We start from the raw sequence: 14,658 nt of genomic DNA, 5'->3' as shown, positions 1-14,658 counted from the left end.
GGCGGACTGTTGCCGAGACTCCTTCCCCATCTACCACCCTCCCTTCCGCTCCTAGCCACCGTCACTCCACCCTAAACAGCTTCCAGTCCACGATGGAGCTGCACACATAGCAGACGGGACAAACAGTTGACCTGTTCTGCCTAAACTGTCCTTACGCATGGGGAAGTTGTTCTGCTTGTTCGCCTCGCAATGTGCTGTCCAACTGGTAGACATCTTTCAAGGTAATAGTACAAGACTCAACTTTGTTGTGCAGTATTTTACAAATATGTTGAGACTTATTGGTTGACCTTTCTGTCATCCATTGAATTGGAGAAGTGCATTTCCATTTTGAAATACTTTAAGTTTTAGGCAGATTTATTACATTTTCTTTGTCATTCAAGGTTTACATCATTACAGCCACACTTGTTGAAGAAATTTGGATAACACTCCAGGACATCTTTAGAGAGCAAGGTTAACCTACACCTTTTTATTGTTGTCTTTTTTTCTAATTATTTGGTTCATGCGGTGTTATAACCTATATATGTACATATTTGCACATTTTTATGTGCTCAAGGTAAAACAGTTAGTGCTTTCAAGTCCTTGACCATTTACTAAATACTGTCCGAAAAACTTGGAAAAATATTATTTTCATTTTAATAACGCACCAAGTGTAATTTTAGCACTAGTTGTGTGGACAATTGGTTGCTTTCAAATTTCAATTTTTTGATTCTTGTGTTACCATGTTGATCTAATCTGCACAGGGCCGTCAAAAGTGTTCTGTCATTGTATATATACAAACTATATTCATGCTTTTTCTCATTTTAAAATGTTTAATAGCATGTAAAATGACAAAAATATCTTGTAAATTTTTAACGCCAAAGAGAAGAGAACTTTTAACGACACGGCTTAATTAATGTCATAAACTTAGATGACATAGGGCTCCACAATCATGAAAATTGCCTCACAATTGCAGGACTGTGTAGGTGAGCTCATTGAAGCAGACCTCCTAACCCAACCAGCCAATGTTATTTGCACATAAAATATACACCTGTATACGTGTTGTATGCTAATGACTGTCACATAGACATCCCTATCCATTAAAAGGCTTCTTTTTGCATCTGTCTTTCAACCTTTTTCTAGAATGAAAATAAGATGTGGCTGCTACAGACATAAATTGAGACACAGGTGCTTCCTGTTTCTTCTGTCTCTGGTGGCAGTGTGTTTGCTCAAGCTGGTCTACATCAAAGTCAACGTAAGGGAGAGCATCTACTTTGACCCCTCTGGAACCTATGACAGGCAATCAGCGGTTCACAGCCTCACATATGACGTCAACTGTTCCGCTATCTATGAGCTTGACCCAGTGGAAATAGGCAAAGCCCTCCAGATGAAACGAAAAACCATCCCAGTGGATGACCAGAGCACTGTGAGTCTGACCTCGGACTGTTCCGTATTTATGAAAACCAGACGTTACGCTAGTGTCCTAGTATCAGAGGTCGAGCGCAACTTCCCATTGGCTTATTCCTTGGTGGTTCATAAAAACGCTCCCATGGTGGAGCGTATTCTCCGTGCCATCTATGCACCTCACAACCTCTACTGCATTCACTTTGACCAAAAGTCCCCTCCGACATTTATTAAGGCCATGGACAACATTGCCCGGTGTTTGCCCAATGTGTTTGTTGCTTCGAAACTGGAGTCAGTTGAATATGCCCATATCAGCAGACTTAATGCTGATCTCAACTGCCTCTCTGACCTACTGAGGTCCGAGGTCCAGTGGAAGTATGCTATCAATCTCTGCGGCCAGGATTTCCCTCTCAAGTCCAACTATCAACTTGTCATGGAGCTGAGGGAGCTGAATGGGAGAAACATGCTCGAGTCTTCCCGCCCAAGTGAATTGAAGAAACAACGCTTCGGCTTTCATCACGAACTAAAGAATGTCCCGTATGAGTACAAACGTATTCCTGTCAAAAGAGAGTTGGCTAAAGATTTCCCCCCGCATGGTATGATGGTGTTCGTGGGTAGTGCGTATTTTGTCTTGTCGTGGGAATTTGTCAATTACATAAACGACAACAAAGTGGTGGAGGACTTCCTGGCATGGTCAGCAGACACTTACTCACCAGATGAACATTTTTGGGCCTCCCTTATCAGGATGCCTGGTGTGCCAGGACATATTTCTAGGTCTGAACCAGATGTTACCGACTTAAAGAGTAAGACCAGACTTGTTAAATGGCAGTACTTGGAAGGACGTTTTTATCCACCCTGTACTGGTACGCACGTTAGAAGTGTTTGCATTTTTGGCGCTGCAGAACTTCGTTGGCTCCTCAATGATGGTCATTGGTTTGCTAACAAATTTGACCTCAAAGTTAACCCCATCTTAATACAATGTTTGGAAAGTAAGTTGACGGAACTGCAGTACCACCACGCATAAAGATTGTACTTCACATAAATTTGATGGAAACTTGCCTTAAAGGAAATTACAACTGTAATAAAAAAATAGATTAAGTACCATTGGCCTCTACTATGAATAAATGGTGTTAGAATTTTAAAAACAGGTATTCTAGTCATGAAATTGGTTATTATCAACAGAGCACAAACAATACATTGTGACTGCCATGTTCTTAGTGAGCTGCTGTGTTTTCTGAAGCAATGGTGAAGGTTGGTTGCTTTTACTTGCTGTTGAGCAGAAGTGCAAAACCATATTCTTCCCATAATGCCTCACTGTGCGGCTTAGGGTGCACTTTTGAATCAAGAGGAGCTTGAGTTGAAGGAAACGTGGACACATTTGTCCTCATACCAATTTGATTCAAGAGTAATCATCAACTTGAATTCATGTCACATTTACTGCTGTGTTTGGATCCAAATAACGCCTTAGTCCGAACCATCGCTACCCACCAAGCACCCGAAAGAACGGCAACAAAGGACAAGTGAAAGCCGGTCCCAAGGAAAAGAGAAATACGAGATGTTAACCGCACTCCTAGATTGACATCTTGCTGCTTCACTACCTACAGAAGAAACGCCACCTCCAGAAATTCTGTAAGTGTTCATTATCTTTTACCTGACTACCCAGAACACATTTTGAGATAAAAAAAAACCTGGCCATTATGTCAAAATATGGATTTTAATATTACATTAATTATTATTTAATATTACTTTTGTTTTTTACATGTCCTCCCTGAAAAAAACTTGATTCAGAATCCTGCCCATGGACTACAAAGCGCTATCGAGTCAAAGCCAAACGGTAAGAAAAGAAGCATACTAGTAATTAACTAGCAGATAGTAAGTTGTCAATATGGAATGTTGAAATATTCGGGTTTGAATGCATGGTAATAAATAGCTATTTGTGAAAATATAATTGAATTATTTGGAACACTCACCATATTTTTAGATGGGGCTAGTCGTTGACCTCACGTTGTTGCTTTCTAAGACATCAGTTGTCATGGAAACTAAAGTCATGCATTAGCCCATCAATACAGTACGTTAGCATTGAACAAGAATGACCGACTAACCTCTTGATTTGAACCTCAGTGCTACATGTGGATTCCGTTCAGTGTGATCTACTCTAAGTGTTGTGTGCTGGACATGTTTTCATGATCCCGATAGACATTTAATCAGGTTTAACTGGGAGGGTTGGCAGCAAACAGAGATATTTAGGTTTGACATTAAAAAGTGAATCTGAGACCAAACTTCAGAATCCCATCATTTAAAGCCAATTGCTTTTCAATTGCGCAAAAGTATGGAATAGTACAGTACGAATTGTTTCTTCTGGTTGCTCCTGTATACTGCCATTTTGATGGATTACTTTAACAATAATTCATCAGATAGTTTTTCTATTTGGCTTTGGGCTTTATCACACAAAAGTGTAGTCGCTTTTGAGCAGGAAGACGCCTACGGGACAAAAGCAGAGGAGGGAAATTCGATCAGCGCTATTGTCCAAACCATTATGTTCTGTACACTTTCTTTCCATTCATTGTACATGTTTACATTTGATATACTCACAACTTGCTACATTTTGATACTTTGAATGTATCGCTCCTCATATTACTTGAATGTTAAGCCTGTGTTTTTTTATCAGCTGCCAAATTCAATGTTGCTGCTACCAACTCTACGACAGCCAAGAAAGCTGCAATAGGGAAGATGGGCGTCACCGTTTCGGAGTTGAGTCGGAGCTCCTACGCCGTCAAATTTCAAGTCCACGGCTCTTCTGGGATATGTTCATTCAAAGGTAAGGTCAAAGGTCACACGACTCGCATCACTGGGCCATGCAGTATTGTTGGGTCTGAAGTTACAGAACCCAATATATGTCTTAACCGTACACAAAGGAAGAACGAGGCAAGAGACTGTGCTGTGTTTTAATACAACCGCGGTTGGGAAAGCTTGGGAGACGTGAGAAGTTGACACACGGAACTCTCTCCCTTCCCAAGTCACAAGTCCCGCTTTTATTAAGTTTCAGCATTGATGTCATGAAAAAGGTACAACAGTCACTGAGACGTAGACATGGATTAAGATTATTGACAGGATGTTCTTTGGCATAGAGAATTTGTATGTCACCAAACCTTGCACATAATCTTTCAATCCGTGTCACGGTTAAATGTCATAGGGACCTTTCCATCCATATCACAATCATCGATGTCACCACCATCATAGGTGTCACTAGCTGCCACTGTTCGGCTGCAAATTTTTCATAGAGCAATGCAACGCATTTTAGTATGTCCTTTGAAATGTACATGTTATTGTGACTCCTGTTTTACGCAACTTCACAAGTATGTTCAGCTATGAATGAATGATTCTTGAGTAGACACGAGGAGCTTTGCAGATATCCTTTCTATTTTTGCTCGCTTCTTACAAAAACTCAATTCATGGTTGTAGGAGGGGGTTTCGGGAGGTAGGTGAAATCTGAACGCCTTCCACCTGCCCCCCACCTCTTATTTTCTGCCCGTATTAAATGAACAATACCCATCATTCATTCTCGGCGGTATGGTATTTTGATAAAGTTCCCAGCTTTCTTTACCTCTCACAGCTTGATGAAGTCCTCCAAAGTTGGCTAAATAAGTCATTTTATCTCTTCTTAGGTTCTAGTTTCATAAACTTGGTGGAATGAGAACATTTTCACATTTCACAAAGTATGACACGGACTAAAAATATACTTTAGATCAAGTTTTTGTTTACAAATGTTTTATAAAATAAGCATAAAAGACCACCCCCGTTTTGTCAGACATGTTTGTCATGTATTATATGGCATATTAAGGTTTCCTTCCACATTCCAAAACATTTTTTTTAATTGATACCCCTTAAATAGCCAAAGGTATGAACCTGAGTGGGAATGCTTTCTAAGTAAACACCAAAGTAGAAAGTGCGAGTGTACCAGATCTGTCAGAGCACAATAGCGACCTTGTGTGTGCAGACAGGCCCTGGTTCCAACCAACACCTCACTGATGAGCTAAGTGACTGAATAACAGAGTACTGTCCACCATAACTTCACAAACTCCTCCTCTGCTTGCACTGTACTTGCACACAAGTGACACATTCAACTGAATCATGGTGCATTTGATTGTGTACTTCCCTACAAATCAGGTGTATTTTTCATACAAAAGGTGCAATGCATGGCAGGATAGTCAGTAAGGAAGTCCAAACATTTGAAGAAGCTTCAGCTATCCTAAATAGGTCTAATATCAGATTTACCATTACTATTCTACAGTCCGAAAAAATCAGTCTTTTTTTCTATAGTGTGGACAATCCAGTGGGTGTCTTTCACTCATTTTAATCCAACCGAATTAGAAATTAGAAATAGTGCCCTCTGTTGGAAAAAAATCAAACTAGCAAATTCTGCACGAATACTAAAAAAAAAAAGAATGTCGTGATGCCAAACACCATATTCATTCATTATTATTCTTAAAACTTAAATTGTTTTGCAACAAGTAAAATAGATCCAAATTATTGGAAAACTATGAGTTGTTGTTGCTTTAATATTTATTACAAAGCCCACATCTAACTCACTTGTGGCAAATGACTGTATTAAATAATAATTGTATTTATTAAAAAAAACTATTTTATAAAATAATAATAATAATAATTGAATATGTTCTGTCCCGGAAAGGGTTAATCTGACTCTTATCGTGGGCCAAATTTTCTCTTTTCTTTATTTGGCCCTAATACTCCGTCGTATTAAAAGAGTTAGAGGAGCTTAAAGTTGAGTTACATAAGAGTACCGAAGGATTGGTTTCCCATCGCGGGGCATGCGCACATTGCTCCAGCATCAACGGGCTCAGGCGGCAGTAGCCTCCCATCTCACAAACCTGCTCGTATAGTATAAATAGTTATTACGATTGTGTGCGATTTTTGAGCCATCGGCGGTAAGTTTATGTTTGTGTACTGTTGAACGCGTATGTGCGTGTGTTTACTGTACGGGACAGCGACTGGGATGGGATGAGCTCGCTGGGAATGTCGAACGAATTCATTAGACTCTGCATGGTACCGTTTTCTTTTTTGCTGTGCTGTTCTATTTGGACGCCGTAAACAACCACAACAACAACAAACATTTCAATGATTGATGATAGGGTACAAATTGTTCTAAAAGCAGGCACTAAACAGAGCACCCTTCTGTACTGTTTATTATTTTTGTAATAGAAAGAGGGGTTAACCAACATGGGACTTGTTATTGTCTAGCATTGACAACTATTTATTGGAAAATTTGGCATTTTGAGAGTTTTCCTTGTTGACAAATGAAAATTGGACACCTGCAAGTAATCGTTGTTAACTTGCCGGTTCTGGATGTGTTTGTTCATGTGTTCCGTGTTAAGGGGCCCTGGGGCCTTGATTAATTCATCACTTGCTGTAGAGTACACCACGCCCACAATTTTACTCACGCGCGTGTGCAGCCCATCCCCCTTTCGGGGAACTTGTTGGTGCCTACTAATACATAATACATAACACACAATTCTATGGTTTGAAGTATTAGCATTTAGCCTTAGAAAAGTCCCCTCACCGTTCCTTTTAAAACTGGCCTCAAAACTCATTTTTAGTCCTTGACTTTTAAGACTGCTTGAGACTTAGCTCTTTAAATGCTAATTGTTTAGGTTTATTCCATTTCAAATCTTATGCTGTTTTAATATTCCACTTTGGACCTGGTGTTTTAAAGTGCTTTATTAAGTTGAGTAGTGTTATTTTATTCTTTTTTTTTTATGTAAATTTAGGCATCAGTGCTTTAAAGTTATGAAGCCCACACAAACCCATGCACTGTAAAGAACATTCCTTTCGTGGCAAGTTACATTACAGATGAGCGGTATTCACAGCCTCGGGGGTTTGTTCACTGGTCATACGTGTGCCACTGCACTCAGACATTTTCTCTCTTTGCATAACAGAAAGTATACATGACTTGAGAACCAAAGAAAGCCATGTCTAGTACACTAATTGCAGGTTTCCATTCTATTGAGTACATATAATTAATTTGACCCTTTATTATGTTAAACCTGATCTGTTTGTGTATTCTAGTTATGGAGTTTCCTGTTGATATCCTGGCTGATGTCAGCCAAGCTCAGCTAGAAGCATCAGCTCACAAGTACATGAACCATCTTCTTTACAACAACACAGATGGCCTTGAAGAAATAACCCTCTCTGACCATACCAAGGTTAAACAACATATCACTCAGAAAAATCTTTTTTTTTTTTTTTTACCTGATACTGATAATGACGTGATCCGATCAGATGGTCGGATATGGGACATCATCTAGGAAATTAGTCATGGCAGGATCCTGAAAATATGTGGTAAACTTCATTATGTAGCTTCAACATACTTTTTTGTGCTCTTCCAGGTCAGTGTAGGCCTTTCCAGTGTGGGCTATGTTCCTTTATATGTTTCCAGTGACAAAGATAGGACACTGGCCCTCTTTTCTCCCTCCAACCCATTCAATGCCTTTGCTCTTTACCTTTTGGAAAAGTGGTGGACTGCAGACGATATTCTCAAAACCTCTGATGTCACTCGAAACGGCACTCTGAAGGTAAAAGGACTATTGTAAAATGTCACATCGTTAACGTTCGGTCACTGTGATCTGTGACTCACATATATGTTGGATATTCAACTTACAGTCAAGTTTTGGACATGAACTGATGTAGATGCTAGTATTTGATAGTGTCTTTTTTTTCCCCCCAGGTGGAGAGCGTTGGCGAGAGAATAGTCTTATATGTTCTGAATCGGTTGATCTACAGAGTAAGGGAGATAAACCCCCAAGACGAGCTACCCTTCCTCTGCCATGGGGGGACGGATTATTCAAAGATTTGCTGGCGTAATGGGGAAGCAGTTGGCTTCTACTCAGTCAAACACTCAGGTGACCTTCACAACGGATGTGGAACCACCATCCACTGAAAATCAGCATGGAAGATGATTGAATGATTTTTTTCCCCTGGTTTTGTGCTTTTTTTCCTCTTGTAGGCACTTTATATAGCTATTCTTCAAGAAGATATCAGCTTCCTGTGATGGACTCTATATTTGTGAGGAAATGTCATCGGCGTAATGGATTTGGCCTTCACATGCTGAAGGACTTTGTGCTGAGTTTTCAAGATGACTGTCTGGGATTGAGATATCCTCTTACCACAGCCATGTACAAAAGTATGTACTATCCTGTGACTTGATGTAGGTTAAAAACAAACATATAACGTGTGTCTTGCTTGGGTTGAATTTTGTAAAATATTTGACGGTCTACTAATGCCCTACTGCTTCTTTTTGTATTTCAAACCAAATGAATGCATCTGTGATGTTTACTTTACATTAGAGAGATTGTAACAATCATGTCAATAATATTGCCTTTTGTCTGCAGTGTGTGAGAAGTACCTGCATCAGTACCCGGGGGATGCAGATTTACTTTGGGAGGTGGAGGGAGAAGGTGAACTGAATCAGAGGTTTAACATTGCCAGGAAGATTCAGGCCATGAAATTGAAGGGTAAGAGCATATCCCAGACCAAATCCATTACACAGTCATTTCCAAGCAACATCAACTGTCCATATTAGCAGGTGTTTATTTACAGAGACACCAGTGGAGCTCAGTGAACAGCCAGAGGAAGAAGGGACAATCGTCGGGCAGATAAAAGCAGCGGAGTCTTTGGTGCACACTGTTGAATTTGTGGTATGTTTTTGTATTGATTGCATTAGTTTTTAGTTACAACACAAACGAGAGCTACTAAAACTAAAATGCTTATTGATTTTGAATTTGCAGGATGAAGTGTTAATGGGCGGAGCTGCTGGAGGTAAGAACATTTTCGACAGGGAGCGTCAAATTAGATTGACGTTAAAATCTGAACAGATACTGGGGAAATGGCCGTTACGACTCGGAGTAGAAGCAGCGCTCGAAAGCAAGGAAAGAAAGCTGATGACATTGTGGGAAGTCAATCGAAAAAAGTTAGCAGGTAACCACACATTTTCCTATCTCTTTTTGATGTGGCGCCTTTTGGAAAAATATATGCTATGGCGTTTTGTGTCATAGTGCTTTAAACAACACATTTAAAAAAAACTATTTTAGCCTGCTTTTCTTTCTCCATCAGTCCACACTTTATCATTTGTTCAATTAGCGATCAGAAATCATTTAATAAATATCAAAGTATACTCTCATGTCTGTTAGACTGAAGGATATTAAAGCACAGAAGCCAAAGGAAAATATCTTGGAGGAAGAGAAGGCAACGTCTTGTTCTGAGTTGGTGGTGACTAAGGTGTGTGGAGATCTATAAACATGTGTACAGAAATTTTCATTTGATTACCAATAATTGTGTTTTTATGTTGCAGGGAACAATTGACATGCTTGCAGAGGAGAAGGGAAAGAATGAAGTTGCAGATTTGACAGAGAAAGAAACTTTTGTAATCCCACAAGCTGAAGATGGAACAACACTCGGTGCAGAGGTGCGTCAAGCCACACAGATTCTGACACATTCTTGCGGTGATTCTCACATTGGTAGTGAAGAAGCGTCAGAAATGGAAGGAATTGAGCAGGTGCCCCCAGAAGAAGCCAAATCTATTGAAGAATTGGATTTAACTATTGATGAAAACCTTGAGGAGAAAACAGGTTTTCCTTCAGAGGTATCTGACAATGGCCAAGTTGGGTCTACACTTTTGCCTTTGATTGACAAAAGTCACGATGACGTAAAACCTGCCGAGGTGGTTCACGACGAAGGAGGAAAAAGCACTGCCGAGGAACTGAGATCAGTAGAGGGAGATGGAGCGCCAAGTACAGGAGAAGATGAAGTGAGACTTTTGATTGAGGGAAGCCTGGAAGATGAAAAGGCAAAAGTAATGGAGCTGGAAAGCGAAAAGACGGACGCATACCCAATTCTGCCAGCAGGAACCCAAGCGTCACAGGAAGAAGACTCTGATCTTCCCAGGCTTCAGGACGCTAGAATCATCTTAGTGGACTTGAAAACAGCAAACCATGCAATCTCTGAGAAAGAAGCGGAACAAATGGCGACTACCGAGGCATTTGCCCAAATACTCGTTGAGGAAACGGAACTGGAAGCAAAGGTGGAAAAGAACATGGCCATTTGCGTCGAAGATACCACTGGTATGATTTTTATGACAACAGGAACAGAGACTGACAAAATAAAAGATGACAACTCAGAAAAGGAAATTGTGGATGAGATGGAAGGGGTGCCAGTTGAAGAAATGCGAGTTCTCAGGAGAGGGAGGCGCAAGGTAGGACCAAGTTGTAGGTCTACAGACAAAACTGAGAAACAGGCAGGAGCCAGATGTCTTCCTATCAATGATTTAAAGGAAGCAGATTCCATTACGATTGAGGAAGAGGCTGTAATTGCTAAAGACACAGAAGAGGAGAAACAACTTGCAACTTTAGAGGGTTCTGTAAATTTAAAGAAGGACATTGAAATGGTGACAACAATGGAAACGAATGATGAATTACAAGCCAAGAAACCTGTCCTCTCACTAGGCCAGGAAACAGAACCTACTGGAGCACAAGAACAGAGTGAAGAAATTGCTTCAAAGATACCGGAGCTGAAAACTATCCCAGTGATTATACTGGAGGACGAAAGTCCAGAAAATGTGTTGCCTGAAAATGGAGGGGACCTCGAGATAACAACTGGCGAGGAAAACACAGCAGAAAAATATGTTTTCGAATCAAAGATCGAGCAGAAAAAGTATACAAGGGAAGCTGAAGGTGAAAAACAACATGAACTCATTCAGGATGAAGAGCAGACGTGCGATATAGAAAGCAGCCTTGAGGAGATGGATGTCGACCTACCAACACATAGTATTGAGCTAAAAACAAACAGCGAGAAAGAGAGCACAATCGTCGAAGTCCTTCAAATGGAGGAAGATCCAGCAACTGAACGAGAAGTCGTTGCCAGTATTCCTGACGAGGGGAGCACGTTGAAAGATCCTACACAAGAGTCCATGAAAACGCAAGCTTCGGTCGAAAAGTATGAAGAGACTCCATCTGTCTTGGCCAGCGTTCCATCAGGAGACATTGCGCAGGAGATACAACTGCAGGAATTTGCCACTACGGTTGATCAGAATCCCCAAGTGAAGAGGGCAGATCTTGGGAATCTGGGAGAAGAAAGGTTTCTGAGAAAAGGAAGGAAGTGGTCGGCTCCTGCCACCACTGGATATGGGAAGTCCAAAAGGGCACGTGGATCGCAGCAGTCGGATGACGTCAATCCAAAAGAGACTGCGGGTGGCATCAGTCAGAAGGTGAGGAAGAACAAGATGAGGAAATAGAGGTGGAGCAAAGACAAGAGCTACTTTTAAAAGGGGAAGCTGAGGTAGGAAAAAAAAGGAAACCAAAATGAAGGACAAAAAGAGACTCAAATCTCAGAAGTGAAACTTGTCATTAATCAAGGGCAAAACAAAAGAAAACTGATGGAGTAGCAGGTCCAAATCATTGGACATTGGGGACCAGCCTCAGAAGAAAACCAAAACATGAAATGAAAACAGAAAGGAATAGCTTTGTTGGTGCTAAGGAGGAGAGTCACTAAAATGAAAAGCAGCATTCGAAAGAACAGAAACATCCTCGAAACGTATTGATGGTACAGCACCTGATAATAAAATTTAAAAAAAAACAACTGTTTTTGCACAAAAGTGAGAAAATCTTGAAGCCAAAGAGACCCTTTTTGACATTTTGGATGAGGAAAGCAGGGAGATGACGACATTAAGGGACCTTAGAACCTTTGGGGAACTTTGTTCTGACCCAATTAACGCAGTGTTTAGCGATCAAGAAGAAGGTACAACTTGGTAGAACTCCTGACAGGTATGATTCAAACTTTTTTGGAAAACAAAAGCCATATATGCAAAAGAACAAGTCATAAAATAACTCTATGGTACGTCACAATAAAATATAAACAAATATTTTGACATTTTTGTTGGTGAGGAGAATATCTAAAAATATATATTTAAAAAAAAGCTATAGCAGATTCGCTTATCCTTGTTTATAATTGTCCTTTGTTTATTTTACTTTATTTTATTTTTTTATGTGGGAGTGGATATTTTACTAAAAGACATAACAAACATTATATAGACGCATTTATTCCCTTTTGTTTTACTAACTTGGCAAAAAAATAACAATTGTAGATAAAAGATGCTTAGATGTTAATTTGAGTGTATAGATGTTTTTCCTATTTTGTAAGAGGTACTTTGTGTTTTACTGTCTATTTTAATTAGATAGTAATAATTGTATAGATTTGAACCTAACATTTGTGTACACTTCTTTGAAAATGATGTGCCAATATGTTCTTAAAATTTACTACTGAGGATTTATTTTATCTGTTTTGGCACTATTTAATCTATACTTTTGGACCAAAGTCATAACTCCAATTCACCAGCAACACAAACGTGTTTTCTGTTAAGCCACAAGCAAAATAGGCAAGGCCAACGAATGTAGTGTTAAATGCAAAATGTACATAAAATTTAAGTTTATGCAAGTTAATTTCTCAAATACCACTGTGAGTGAATCTAAAGATTACACAAGCTATGCAGTATCATTATTTAACTACATTATTTAGCATTCATGCTATCAAAATGTGAAAGTTCTTCACACTTAAAAGGCCCAAACTAATCAACAAAAAAGTTTGTTCATTATAACCTTTTCCAATGTGTCTCAATGCTATTTTGACACGACATATAAAGTGTATGTTTGTTCTAAATGTACATTACAATAAAAAAAAACTGCAAGGTAAGTCATAATTGCATGTCTTTGTAGAAAAAATAGATAATTTCCTTACATTTTTTTCCATTTGGATTGATTTCCCATTATTTATTTTTCTTCTCTAGTTAAGAAGATAACTACACTCAATTGTAGATAACAAGTTTTGACAGAAAATTCATCTGGAGGACTTTAATTTATCCACAAATGAATCAGACGTTGGATTGTTGAAGCATTTTATATCCTTTCAACAAATGTGGAAACAGTGAAGAAGCCAAGAATAGTTGTTGTTCATACCACAAAATTATGGAATGGCTAGAGTCCGAAAAAAAAGCGTCTTTGCGTAACACTACGTCAGCAATCGGAGGAAAAGCTTGGAATTTATTTTATAAGGGAAAAGGGAAACTACCAGTTGCATTTAATGCTTCTTGGTCGCCTTGGTTGAGGCTATAGGCATAATGGAGGGTGCCACCTTTCTTCAGGAAACAGTCGTGCTCGTGGCTTCCAGGTCGGATTTGCCTCTGACACACTCCCAGCAGGTCGTCGAAGATTAAATCGCGGTCGTAAACCTCCAGCCTCAAAATGTCACGCTCCTGAGCCTTAAAGTGGGAGAACTCCTTCTCCCACCAAGGGTTGGCGTTGTTGTTGCGGACCTCCGTTTTGCCCAGATTTGCGGAGCCGCAAAACACCTTGACGTAGCCGTCGGTGATCCCTAAAATGTTGGCAGGGAGATCACTGGCACGCAAGTTGAACACCTTGATCTGGGCTTGAGCCACAGCCAGGACACACAGAACCAGTAGGAAACATGGCAGACTTGAGGCCATGGCTGTGAGAGAGAGAGTAGAAGTACTGTATTAAGTACAAAGAAGGAAAATTCAATGAGAAATGGAAGGAAATTAAGAGGCGGTGCGTGCCTAACGTTACCTGTGGTCTTGGTGTTTTGTGTCTCAATATTGGCCCAACTTGAATGTTTTTAAATGTCAGCAAGCTTCATATCAGTTTGATAACGGAGGCTGTTCCATAAATATTTTTGGGCACACCTGCTCCGTTCTCGCAACCATGGGAGAATATGATGGATGCCACCTGAGTCATCAACTTGAAATTTTTATATAACTAACAATTTCGAACATGGATGATCATTCGATTCAAGGATAATTTTGTTTCATTTACATTGATCTGACACAATTATTGGTTTGGTCTGATTCAGATTTTTTTAAAATTCTATTAGAGTGACCTTGACACATGACAGTGCAGGTAAAAATGTTATATTCTTATTTTTGCTTATAGAGGACTATTATCAAAATTATTTGAGATATATAAAATAAACAGGTACACCCAATGTGTCTTCAGATTAAATTATCTGAAGGTTTCTTTGCTATTCCTGAAAACAATTACAAAAATGTATCCTGTCAAAACCCTTGATAATTTATGAGCAAACATTCACTTTAAACATGGCATGGAAGGAGAAGAAAGCTGTCAGACAACAGGATAATACAATAGTTTTACATGTAAAGTAATTGTAGAAATATAATGGAATCATAAACAACTAATTATT

The 14,658-nt window shown here is 39.5% G+C and overlaps 3 protein-coding genes across 5 annotated transcripts; 2 read left to right on the top strand and 1 right to left on the bottom strand.

The window, feature by feature from the left end:
* The first annotated feature begins 81 nt into the window (after positions 1 to 81).
* On the top strand, positions 82 to 2,685 carry LOC144215925 (beta-1,3-galactosyl-O-glycosyl-glycoprotein beta-1,6-N-acetylglucosaminyltransferase 4-like). Its single transcript, XM_077745143.1, has 3 exons — positions 82 to 221; positions 381 to 450; positions 1,120 to 2,685. The coding sequence occupies exon 3, from the start codon at positions 1,121 to 1,123 to the stop codon at positions 2,402 to 2,404; it is 1,284 nt and encodes a 427-aa protein (XP_077601269.1). The 5' UTR covers positions 82 to 221; positions 381 to 450; position 1,120; the 3' UTR covers positions 2,405 to 2,685.
* A 23-nt stretch (positions 2,686 to 2,708) lies between these two features.
* LOC144215908 (uncharacterized) lies at positions 2,709 to 13,714 on the top strand. Of its 3 annotated transcripts, XR_013330527.1 has the most exons (14): positions 2,709 to 3,009; positions 3,169 to 3,214; positions 4,049 to 4,198; positions 7,465 to 7,601; positions 7,785 to 7,970; positions 8,123 to 8,297; positions 8,402 to 8,578; positions 8,787 to 8,909; positions 8,995 to 9,092; positions 9,183 to 9,213; positions 9,270 to 9,372; positions 9,585 to 9,672; positions 9,746 to 12,212; positions 13,232 to 13,714. XR_013330527.1 is itself a non-coding variant. In XM_077745120.1 (13 exons), the coding sequence occupies exons 3-13, from the start codon at positions 4,111 to 4,113 to the stop codon at positions 11,681 to 11,683; spliced, it is 3,144 nt and encodes a 1,047-aa protein (XP_077601246.1). In that variant the 5' UTR covers positions 2,709 to 3,009; positions 3,169 to 3,214; positions 4,049 to 4,110; the 3' UTR covers positions 11,684 to 13,144. The 3 variants fall into 3 exon arrangements, 2 of the variants coding, with proteins under 2 accessions (XP_077601246.1, XP_077601247.1); XM_077745120.1 differs by lacking the exon at positions 13,232 to 13,714 and having other exon boundaries at positions 9,746 to 13,144; XM_077745121.1 differs by lacking the exons at positions 2,709 to 3,009; positions 3,169 to 3,214; positions 4,049 to 4,198; positions 13,232 to 13,714 and adding an exon at positions 6,212 to 6,326 and having other exon boundaries at positions 9,746 to 13,144.
* On the bottom strand, positions 13,329 to 14,474 carry LOC144215942 (perforin-1-like). The gene is made up of 2 exons (XM_077745171.1): positions 14,028 to 14,474; positions 13,329 to 13,929 (listed from the first exon to the last, which is right to left on the bottom strand). Exon 2 carries the CDS (start codon positions 13,925 to 13,927, stop codon positions 13,490 to 13,492), a length of 438 nt encoding a protein of 145 aa, XP_077601297.1. The 5' UTR covers positions 13,928 to 13,929; positions 14,028 to 14,474; the 3' UTR covers positions 13,329 to 13,489.
* Between the last annotated feature and the right edge of the window lie 184 nt (positions 14,475 to 14,658).

Source organism: Stigmatopora nigra, chromosome 22 (assembly GCF_051989575.1).
Source record: "Stigmatopora nigra isolate UIUO_SnigA chromosome 22, RoL_Snig_1.1, whole genome shotgun sequence".
Lineage (NCBI taxonomy): Eukaryota > Metazoa > Chordata > Actinopteri > Syngnathiformes > Syngnathidae > Stigmatopora > Stigmatopora nigra.
Note: the sequence above shows the minus strand (reverse complement) of the source record. Positions and strands in the feature narration are given on the sequence as shown.